The following is a 10,418-nucleotide window of genomic DNA, read 5'->3' as shown; positions in this document are numbered from 1 at the left end:
TTAATTTTCTAGACAGACAAGTGAAAAGATTATTATTTTCTGAAGACGCCCTGCAGTCAGCTGTTGTCTTACAAGTGTTTGTAGTCGTTGACCTGGTAAACTTTCTGTGAGTCCCTTTTAGGCTTTTAGTTCGATGCCACTACTGAAAGTCAATCCAAGGCCACATGGAAATGATGCTACATCATAACTATTAAATGATTCGCATGCACTGGTCATAGTTCATTTAAAGGTTTTTACTTCTAAATCATTATTGTCACATAATTTGTGAGTCACTAAATCTGGGAGATAATAGTGGAAAACCTCTGGACCTAGAATCAGAAAGCTGGGTCCAAATCTACTTTACAAGATTATTATGAAGATTAAATGAGTAATAATAATAACTCATCTGTTGAACACGTACTTCATACTGCATATGGAGCTAGATGTGTTACATATATTAGGTTAAATGAGTCTTAAAAGAAGCACTGTGAAATATGTATTATTACACCCAGTTTCCAAATGAGGAAGCTGAGGCTCTGGGAAGTTGAAAAACTGGCCCAAGCTTCCACACCCTTCCAAGCTGCAGGCCTCAGATGCATGTAAAAGGGCTCTAGCTAGGATGTGTGTAAGCTGGACTTGCCATAAAAATATAAGGTATCTAATTATAAAGTCTCTCTGAAATGACAAGTTCTTTTAATATTACCACATAGCCTCCCTTCTATGTGCCTGTATATTCTTATCTGGCGCAGTGAATCAAACCAGCTTAGATCCAGGAGCTGGGAACTCATCTGATCTCAGCCATCATTTATGCAAGTCGCTTTTCTTCACTTCCTCATTTATGTTTTCTCAGTTTCCATATTAGTAACTCACATGGGGACCGCACTGACCCACATCTCACCATGTCACAAGGATTTACTATTTAGAAAACTTGCCATATCAGTTTTCAAAATCGCCCAAATATTCCAAAGAAATTGGTGTGATTTGCCCCATGACAACAGGGGCATGGGTGGAGTGGGGTAGGTTGTATGAACAAAGGCAGAAAAGGAGCCCAGGCATCTGCTTTTCCATCTTCATGTCTGTGGCCATATGATCCCCTGGTAGCTTGGTGTTTATATATGAATTTTTTTCTTATGTGTAATTGTAGGCTAGAAACCTGATTCAGATTGCACAGTTGCTAAGTAATGGATACATACACACAAAATCTCCAAACTGTAACCTTCTCAATTAACTATACATTTAACTTTTAATGGGAATTCTCTGGAATTCTGCAGTGGTTAGGACTCAGCACTTTCACTGCCGGGACCCGGGTTCGATCTCTAGTCAGGGACTTTGGGGGACTTTGGGGGACCTAAGATCACACGAGCCACGCAGCACGGGGGAAAATCTTTTAAATTGCTTAAGAATAGACAGATCTATGAAAATTAGACATAAATCTCAAAACAATCCATTTTTATTTATTACTTTATTGGTGGTACAATCTAAGCAGAAAAATCTAAGGGTTTTGGTGTCATTTGCTTACTCAATATTGACTGGATGCCTACTAAGTGCCAAGCACGGTGCTGTGAGCTTCGAGACAAGACAAACCCCATCTCTGCTTTCACAGAGTTTATAATCCAGGAGGTGAGGCCAACGTGGAACAATACAATACTAACAAATGTGGTAAGTTCTAGCAAGTTCAGGATGCTGTAAGAGTGTGTCATGGGGAGAATTCAGCTGTCTGGAGATTCAGGCAAAGTGTCTTTGAGGAAGTTACGTTTCAGCTGAGACAGACTGCCATCTGCTCCGGGTTGTGTAAATGCATTCCCATCCCAATTCTGACCCTTGGACATGTTAATGTCTCAGAGCTTGGGTCCTCACCTGTAAAATGAGGATAATGCCCACTTGTCAGCGCTGTGGGAGTGAAAGAGAATACAAGGTAAAGCACCTCCTGCGGTATCAGGCATGTAGTAAGCCCGAAGTGCATGGCGCTTGGTGTAATTACATACCAATGTAGGCATCAAAGGGAAACTGAAGAAAAGTTTGGCCAACAGCTAAAGGTAAATGTATGGAGGGGAAACTTGGCAAAGTCCCCAAATTCAAGGGACAGTCGTTACCCCACACTTGTATGGAGGCTGTATGTCCCGAGTTTCAGATATTGGGACACCTAATACTTTAAGGCTCTGCTAAATACTGTTTTCATGAGAAATTGATAAGAAATATTTGGAGTTAATCTCTTTCTAGGTGTATGTTAGCCAATGCTCAGATTTTTTTCCTGGCAAAAGATGCCTGGGAAACAGCAGTCCCGCCAGAGGACACATAGTTAATCAGATTTTGGCAAGCTCAAGGAACAGGCAAGTGTTCAGAAGCCAGATGAGAAGGGAAGCGATAAATGCTCACTGGAGGCTTTAGTTGAGGTCAGAAGACCAGGCGCCACAGGCGAGGACCTGGAAGAGGGCACCACTGGCGTTCTCACCAGCGCTCACCGGACATTGTGCTTCAGGAAGCCGATCCGGGATGCCCAGCGCTCCTCCCCGGGAGCTCCCTCCCCAGGCCTCCCGGGCGCTTGGATCCTAGCCACGTCCTCACCCTTTAAATAGGTGTGGGTGGTTTCTTAAGTGGACGTGACCACCGCCGAGGGGAAAGCGCGCAAGGAGGTGGGAGCGAGCGGGGAGGCGGGGCGGGTGGAGAGGGAGCAGTGGGAGGGGTGAGGAGTGAGAGGGCGGCGGAAAGGAGAGAAGGACGCTGTGGCCGGGCAGGAGGAAGTGCGCCGGGTCTCGACGGTCGCTGCGCACCCCTGGCGGGTGGGGCCGCCAGGTGAGCCCGAGATGCTGCTGAGCTGGAAGCCCGGGCTGCCGCTGCGGCTGCTGCTGCTCCTGGGGCCGCTGTGTCCCTGCTCCCCGGGCGCCCTGGCGGAACTCGCGCCAGCTGAGGACGTCGTGGTGCTGGTTTTCTCCACCGAGCGGCCAGTGCATCTGGTGAGTCCCGCGTTCCTGTCCTTCACCATCGACGCCAATCTGGCCACGGACCCGCGGTTCCTCACCTTCCTGGGGTAAGTGCGGGCCTGCGGGCCCTTGTCCTCTCTCCTGCCCTGCTGACATCACGCCCGCCCTGCCGGCCGCTCTCTTCTCTATACTCTGGGACCTTCTCATCTCTCTCTCTCTCTCTCTCTCTCTCTCTTTTTCTCCCCAGCCCACACCCTGCAGGTCCCCCAACCCTTGTTTTCTGCCTTCATTCATTCAGCAAGTGTTGCCTGAGTGCCAACTAAAGGCCAGGTATTAGGGGAAACTGAGGAAAGAAACTTCCCATCTGCCCCAGAAACTCGCCGGAAGGAGGGGGCCTGGCAAGTGCACCTGGAGGGCTTTGAGCATTTGAATTTGCTGCACCTTGTAGGACAAGTAACACTGTGCGCCAGGCTTCAGTCTCTTAAACTCTGTTAGTAAGGTTAAAGGAAAAAAACAACTTTTTCCTTGGGGGAGGGGTGGGGGAAGGAAAAGGCCACAAAGGAGAATAAGCTTACTTATTCTATAATAAGACTTTTAAAGAGCAGTTTTACGTTCACAGCAAAATTGAGCACAAGGTACACAGATTTCCCATACTACGCTCTTTAAAAAATTTTTTAATATCACATCAGTGAGACCTGGAAGACTATTTCAGTGACTTACAGAGCCTTAATAAAAAGCTCTCTCTCCAAGAGATGTGCAAGATGTGGCGCTGCTTTACTAACTGTAATTTTTTTTCTCACTTGAGAAAGACTGAGCCTAGTGCAGGTTCACTGGCCCCTGCCCATGAGTGCAGGCTGATTCCAAGATAGGGCGCCACAGGGACAGACCCAGGTCATCTAGGCCACTCATCTAGGTCATGAGAGCCTCCAGAGATGACCACACCTCAACCAGCACAAACAACTCGAATCCCGCCATTGCCAAACACCTACAGGCTGGGCTTTCTGTGCCCACACCTTCAGCTGCTATTGCTAATTTCAGTCACTTCCTTTGCAAATAAAAGCAGATAGTCTAAGGTTGCGAGATTGGCAGTGAGACCAGCCTTGGTTCCCAGCTCTGTCCAAACCGGTGGCTTGGTTTTTACAGGTTGCTTGGCAGCTCCAAGCCTCGATTTCTTCAACTGTAGAATGGAACTTCTAAAACCTTCCTGTAGAATTGCTATGAGCATTGGATGAGATAATAAATAAGCACTTAGTGTTTGACAGTGCTCAAAATTTGTTAATTGCTTCTTCCTGGAAATTGGTGAGTATTTGCTAACAATTCATCAGTTCTCTGTGCATTTCTTTCAATGGTAGTTAACCTCTATCTTTCCCCATGTGGCAAGAAAGGAAGAATTTCCTGGTGGAAAGGAGTTCCCACTTTTTCCCCTTTCCCTTATGGAAAGTGAGCTGATATCAGGCAGAAGCTGGCTGAGAGACAGAAGGATTATTCTGGTGAAACACTGAACTAGAGGGCTCCATATCTGAGGACCCCAGGCCTAGCTTGGGATGGGGGTGGGGGGTGGTGGTGATAGGGGAAGAGAGGGTGTGAGGTGCCTTACTGCAAACAGAAAGATTAAGTAAATGACCATTTATTGAATGTGAGAAGTACTTCACGTACTTCTTGAAATGTGAGAACTTAAGCCCTTTTCTGCTGCTGCAGCCAGCATATACCCTACCCCTCCCCAAGGAGGAGAGTTTGGGTATCCCTTCCTGGAGACACAAGTCCAAAATAAAAAACCTACAGTATGACTTTTGGGGTCCAGGCCTGATCACCCTGCAGGCAAGCTAACCAACTTGATAGCAATGCTCCCCATCCCCAAACACACACAGAACTTCCATTCTTCTGAAACACATCTCTTAATTTCCCATAGCACTCTTTCTTCCCCCCGGTCTCCACCTTTTTGTTAAAGGCTGGAGGATAATGAAACCAAAAAAGCATGGCATGCAATCAATAAGACTGTTTGTTTACAAAACACAATGTATTCCTGTTCATATGGGCTTCTCTCCAGGGCTGGCCCCTGACCCCTCCAGGTCCCTTCCCTGAGCAGAAGCTGTTTTCCATGCCTACTCCCCAGAGGCATCCACACAGTTCTCATCTGAGACCTTAAGGACTGCAGCTCAAAGAGGAATGAGCTCCCTCCCCTTCTCACCTGAGACGGAGCTTCTGAATTAGGGTTTGAGGGTCCATCTCCCCAGGATGGCTGTCACAGTGCCCAAAGTGACCTGGCCATCTCAGAAGACAGAATATTTAGCTTCCATCTCAAAAGACAACACAGGGCTTATCATCTATCACAGGAGCGGAGAGTCAGATGGGCATTGTTGTATTTCAGTTCCTCAAGAGTGAAGCTGCTTGGGTGAAGATGGCAAGAGCTGAGCAGATGAAAGCTGAAGTACTAAGAAGGGAAGGATTATAAAAATAGCTGGCACTAATTGAACCGCCGTCATAGGCCAGGCCCTGTTCTAAGCATCTCCTAGGCACTAATTCATTTAGTCCTTGCTACAAAACTGTGAGGTCAGTACTGTTATCATCCCCATTTTTAAAATGAAGAGATTGAGGCCTAGGGAGATTCAACAACTTGCCCATGGTCAGCCAACTATGACATGAAGGAACAGAATTTGAAGCCAGATGCTAATTGTAGACACACGAGTACACAAAAAGAAAATAAAGTAGTTCATATTTTTTAAAGGCAGCAGAGGAGGAATGGTAGAAAAAGATTGTCTGGAAATAAATTGAGACACTGATGTAATGAAAAGAAGCACTGTCTTGAGAACAGGAGAATCATGGCCCATATCGCTACGGTACTTCAAAAGAGGCCTAAGCAAATTCAGTCAGATGGCACGGTTCTGGTTTCCCATGGTGGCAAACAGATGTGTTTTGGGTTTGTTTTTTTTTTCCCCCACATTTGCAGTTAAAGAACATGGAGTACACAGAACTTAAATGCCAATGGTAGAACAATCTAGAATCAGAAAGGAGCATCTTTTCAGTTTGCCCTCTTCCTGGAGGTAACTCATCAACCCAGTCAAAAACTTCCTAAACCCAACTACATGCAGAGCTCCCAAGGGGCCCTGGCCCTCAAAGATGGGAGGACAGAGACCAGCAGGGCTAAACAGAAATAGAATGTGGGCCTCATGAGTAGGCCACATAATGTAATTTAAAGTTTTCTAGTAGCCATATTAAAAAAGGGAAAACAGAAACAGGTAAAATTAATTTTAATAATATATTTTACTAAACACAAAATATCCAAATTACTATCATTCAACATGTAATCAACACAAAATATTAATCAGATATTTTACATTCTTTTTCAAACCAAGTCTTCAAAGTCTGGTGTATGTTTTATATTCCCAGCACATCTCAGTTCAGACTAGGCACATTTCAAGCTGCATGTGGTTACTGCCTTGGCAGTGCAGCCACATTTCAATACAAGCACTGTTCACTAATTCAAGGTAAAAATTAGAGCGCCGAGTCAGTGGTAGAAATCACAGAGCAAAAACGGTGATGCTACACAGCGATTGCAGTGATAATGCAGCTGTGCTTGCATTTCATAAGGATTTGCCTATTTTATTTCAGCAAAGTTCATCCCTTCTTGCCAATTTGATAAATATTTATTATTAATAACTTTCAATAATCAGATTCCTGCATCTTCATGGACAAAGTTGCTTTCCATATTAGAAAAGCACTTATTATCAATGTCAAATGCATGTTTTGATAAGCAATGTTGGAAATAACCTCAGGCCCTCTTTGTGCCTGTTGCTGAGAGAAAGAACCACAGCCAGAGAAACAGAAAACTGAGAACAATCAACAAGCCATAGGCTCATAGTTTCTGACCCCTGAGACTCTGCGCTTCCCCCTGGTTGAGCAGCGCTCACTGTTTCCTTCCTCCACAAAGTCTTTCATTGTGCAGCCTAGAGCCCTTTGCAATGGTAACCCTGCTCCATTTTCCCTGGAGAATATTCTGGCCTCCTCTTTGCCCTAGCTAAAACTTGGCTCTTCTTTTGAAGACCCAAGTGGAGAAGTAGACGCAACTACTTCTCTGAAGTAGCCCTTTGGAGTAGAAGCTGTGCATTCTCCCACACTGCAGCCCTCCCCCATTCCCCAGTGTAGCTTCTAGATAATTGCCCACTGGTTTGAACTCCAGATTGCTGTGGTTCAAATCCCCATTGGCTTGTTACCTTGGGCAAATTACCTAGCCTGCTTTTGTTCAGGTTCCTTGTCTGTAAAATGAGGGTAATAATGACACCTACCTCTTTGGGTTGTTTGGGCATTAAGTGAAATAATCTATGCAAAGTGTGTAAAACACTCAGTTTGGATAACTTGATGCCTGCTAGAGATGACTGTCCTGATCCAGGGTGAGGTTTGCTATCTCCACGTCTGGCTCTCCTCCTACGCTCCTTGCGACCGAACTCTGCTCCCCTCTTATTCACTCCTCATTATTGACTGAAGATCCACATCTATCTCACAGTCTCCTCTGCACTCCCACGTCCCACCATCATCCTAGATGAATTCAAGTCCACTTGAATACTGTCTCTCAGTTTCCTCACACCCACGTTTTCTAATAATCTTCACTCAGTGTTTTACTGGAGCCAGTTTCCACCAGCTGGTGAAATGTGTGCATTTCTTCGCAACTCCATATTCAGTGACATCAACACCATTATCTTGAAATCAGCCTTGATGGGAATATTTACACCATGGAAATTGGCAAATGCAAAAAACAGGGCACTTTTCTGGGGGCGGCGGGCAGCTTCCTAGAACACACCATTTCACTCCATTTCAACCACCTGATGCCATGGCCATGCCTTGACTCTTTCTATCACTAAGAACCTTTCAACATCTGAAATCTTAAAATCTCCAATTCTTGGACTGTACTCCTTACCCTCTTAGCTTTTTTTTACTTTGTGGATCCCACCACAACTATTTTTTAAGTACCTCCACTGAACAGCCTCTTCCTTTTACTTCTTCCATATCTGATTTGGGCTTCTTGATTTATCACATGAATCATTTTTATGATAATATTCCCCAAACTCCTGCCCCATTTTTCTTCTTGCTAAAACCCAAACCTAGCTTAGTCTAACTATATTTTCCCTCTTTGGAATCTATAAGGTGGCCATAAAGTCTGGAAATGGAAAATATTATCTAATCATGTACTGTCATACATATTAATAAGCCACTTATAGGTATTTGCCTCTGCTTCCAGTCTTAGTGGCCACCCTGCATAGCAGGGCTGTTACGCTCTTGGGGGCAGAGGGGAATCTCCCAGTGACATGGATTGATGTCGTGCTGTAAATTCCTGGCCTCCAGACTTACTTGGCCTTTAATGCTACTCCTTAACACTCCTTTTCTGGCCTCTCTCGTTCTCCACTTCCTTCAAAACTCTGATCCCACTTCCACTTCATCACTCTTAGTCTATGACCACATTTCTCTTTCCCAAAGAAAATGAAGTCGCTAGATAGGAACTTCCTTTTCTTCCTGCAGTCGATCCTGCAGACAGCATGGCTACCTCTAGCTTTTTTCCTTTCTCTCTTCTCAGCCCAGTTCTTCTAGGTCTGCTGTGGATCCTGTCCCCTCCCCAAGGACTTTGCTCTAGCAATCATCTAGAGAGATTCTTCTCTCTCCAGTATCTTTAACCTCTCCCTTTTTGTTGGATCCTTCTTCTCAGCATAGAAACATCCTCAAGTCTTTCCCATCTCAAATACCTCCCAGCACGTGTGTCTCTGCATTCACCACCCTCTTTCTCCTCTCCTTTGCAGCCTTTCTTACTAACCATGCCTTCCTTAGTCCATCCTCATGATGTCCCCATCATCGTGTCATAAAATCAATCTCTCCCACATCATCAGTGACCTTTTATTGTGAAATCCAATGACTACCTTTCAATCCTTATCTTATTTGTCTCTATTATGGGTTGAATGTCTGGGTGTCCCCTCCAAATTCATATGCTGAAGTCCTAACCCCTGGTACCTCAGTCTGTGACCTTATTTGGAAATAGTGTCATTACAGACATAACTAGTTAAGAATTGGTCAGAATGGAATGGAGTGGGCCCCAATCCTATATGACTGATGAGCTTATAAAAAGGGGAAATTTGGAGACAGACATACACAGAGAACACCCTGTGCAGATTGGAGTTACACTGCTACAAGGAACTACCCGAAGTTGGGAAAAAGGCCTGGAGCAGATCTTCCCCCAGCACCTGCAGAGGGAGTATGGCCTTGCCAACACCTTGATTTCAGACTTCTAGCCTCCAGAACTATAAGACAATAAACTTCCACTGTTTAAGCCACTCAGTTTGTGGTACTTTGTTACTACAGCCCTAGCAAACCAATACAGTTTCCCAGAAGCATTTGACAAGGTTGACAATGGAAACACTCATCCCTGTGTCACTTCCATTTCTGGGGATTTCCCCAATCTCTCTAACAGTTCTTCTCCACCTCTTCTTCTAGTTTATCTTCAGTGTTGATGTTCCTCAGACTTCTGACCTAGGCCTTCTTTTTTACTTCACATAATCTGAGTGGTTTCACCCACTTCCGTGGCTTGAATTACTGTTCATGCAGTGGTGTGCCAGAAAATGTTTCACGACTGGCTCTCTGGGAGGAGAGGAGACTGATTTATGTTTTTTTCTGATTTCTGTAGTATAAATATCCCCACCATGGCTGACTTCAAACTGCCAACAGTTTAACAGCTGGTTCTCAGAACGAAACAGTTGGCTCTCACAAGCTGGTACGAGTCAGTGCAGGGTGGCTCCAACTCATCTCTGCTTTTGTGTCAGAGATAAGCAACTTATTTTTACACTTAAGGTAAAATAAAAATACCTGCAGACGTTTCTTTCCCCTAACAAACTGTTCCAGAAATGGAATATCTGCAGCTGCTTTTACGTGTTCTTTTGTTATTTCCACGTCGTTGTGGTGGCAGTGCTGATGCCAGTGGATTTTCCCCCCTTTCTTTTCACTGTATATGATAGGAATACTGTACCTTTGATCAATTTTGTTTTTATGAAAAGTTTGCAGCTGTTTTAAATCTGTTTTTTGTCAGAGGGCATCAAAATTGTATCTCAAAACAAGAAAATATTCCATTACAAAGGAGACAAAAAAGTCCTTCATACCAATACTTTGAAACATGTGATTTCCTTTACTTGGCAGGAGCCGTAGCACTGGGTTTTAATTTTGTTCAGAAAACAGTCTTTGTCTGGACCCACTTGCCCTTTCATCAGGCTGGACTTAACTGTTCATTCACTTGACGAATATTTATTAAGCACCAGCTGTGGGCCAGGTACTTATCTAGGTGCTGAGGAGATTCTGATGAGCCATACAGAGTCCCTGCTTTCACAGAGCTTAGCTCAGGGGTGGGGATAGATAGTAAACCAAATCAACAAAAAAGGAAGCTAATTTCAGAGAGTGGTGAACGCTGTGAAGAACATAAAGGCAGGGTAATGTGGTCGAGAGTGACCCGAGGTGGTACAGTCATGCCTTCTGGGAATCAGGCTCTGA

The 10,418-nt window shown here is 44.7% G+C and overlaps 1 protein-coding gene across 3 annotated transcripts in view; it reads left to right on the top strand.

Annotated features, from left to right (window-relative positions):
- The first annotated feature begins 2,676 nt into the window (after nucleotides 1-2,676).
- The window catches only part of HPSE (heparanase), a 34,035-nt gene continuing 26,293 nt past the window's right edge, over nucleotides 2,677-10,418 (top strand). For 2 of the 3 annotated variants that reach the window (XM_004327544.4, XM_004327542.4), the window contains exon 1: nucleotides 2,678-3,007. In XM_004327544.4, coding sequence (XP_004327592.1) covers nucleotides 2,784-3,007 — 224 coding nt within the window. In that variant the 5' untranslated portion in view covers nucleotides 2,678-2,783. Of the gene's footprint in view, nucleotides 3,008-10,418 lie in introns of all 3 variants that reach the window. The other variant, XM_004327543.4, reaches the window with a different exon arrangement.

This window comes from Tursiops truncatus, chromosome 5 (assembly GCF_011762595.2).
Source record: "Tursiops truncatus isolate mTurTru1 chromosome 5, mTurTru1.mat.Y, whole genome shotgun sequence".
NCBI classification, from domain to species: domain Eukaryota; kingdom Metazoa; phylum Chordata; class Mammalia; order Artiodactyla; family Delphinidae; genus Tursiops; species Tursiops truncatus.
This window is presented reverse-complemented; position numbering and strand designations above follow the sequence as displayed.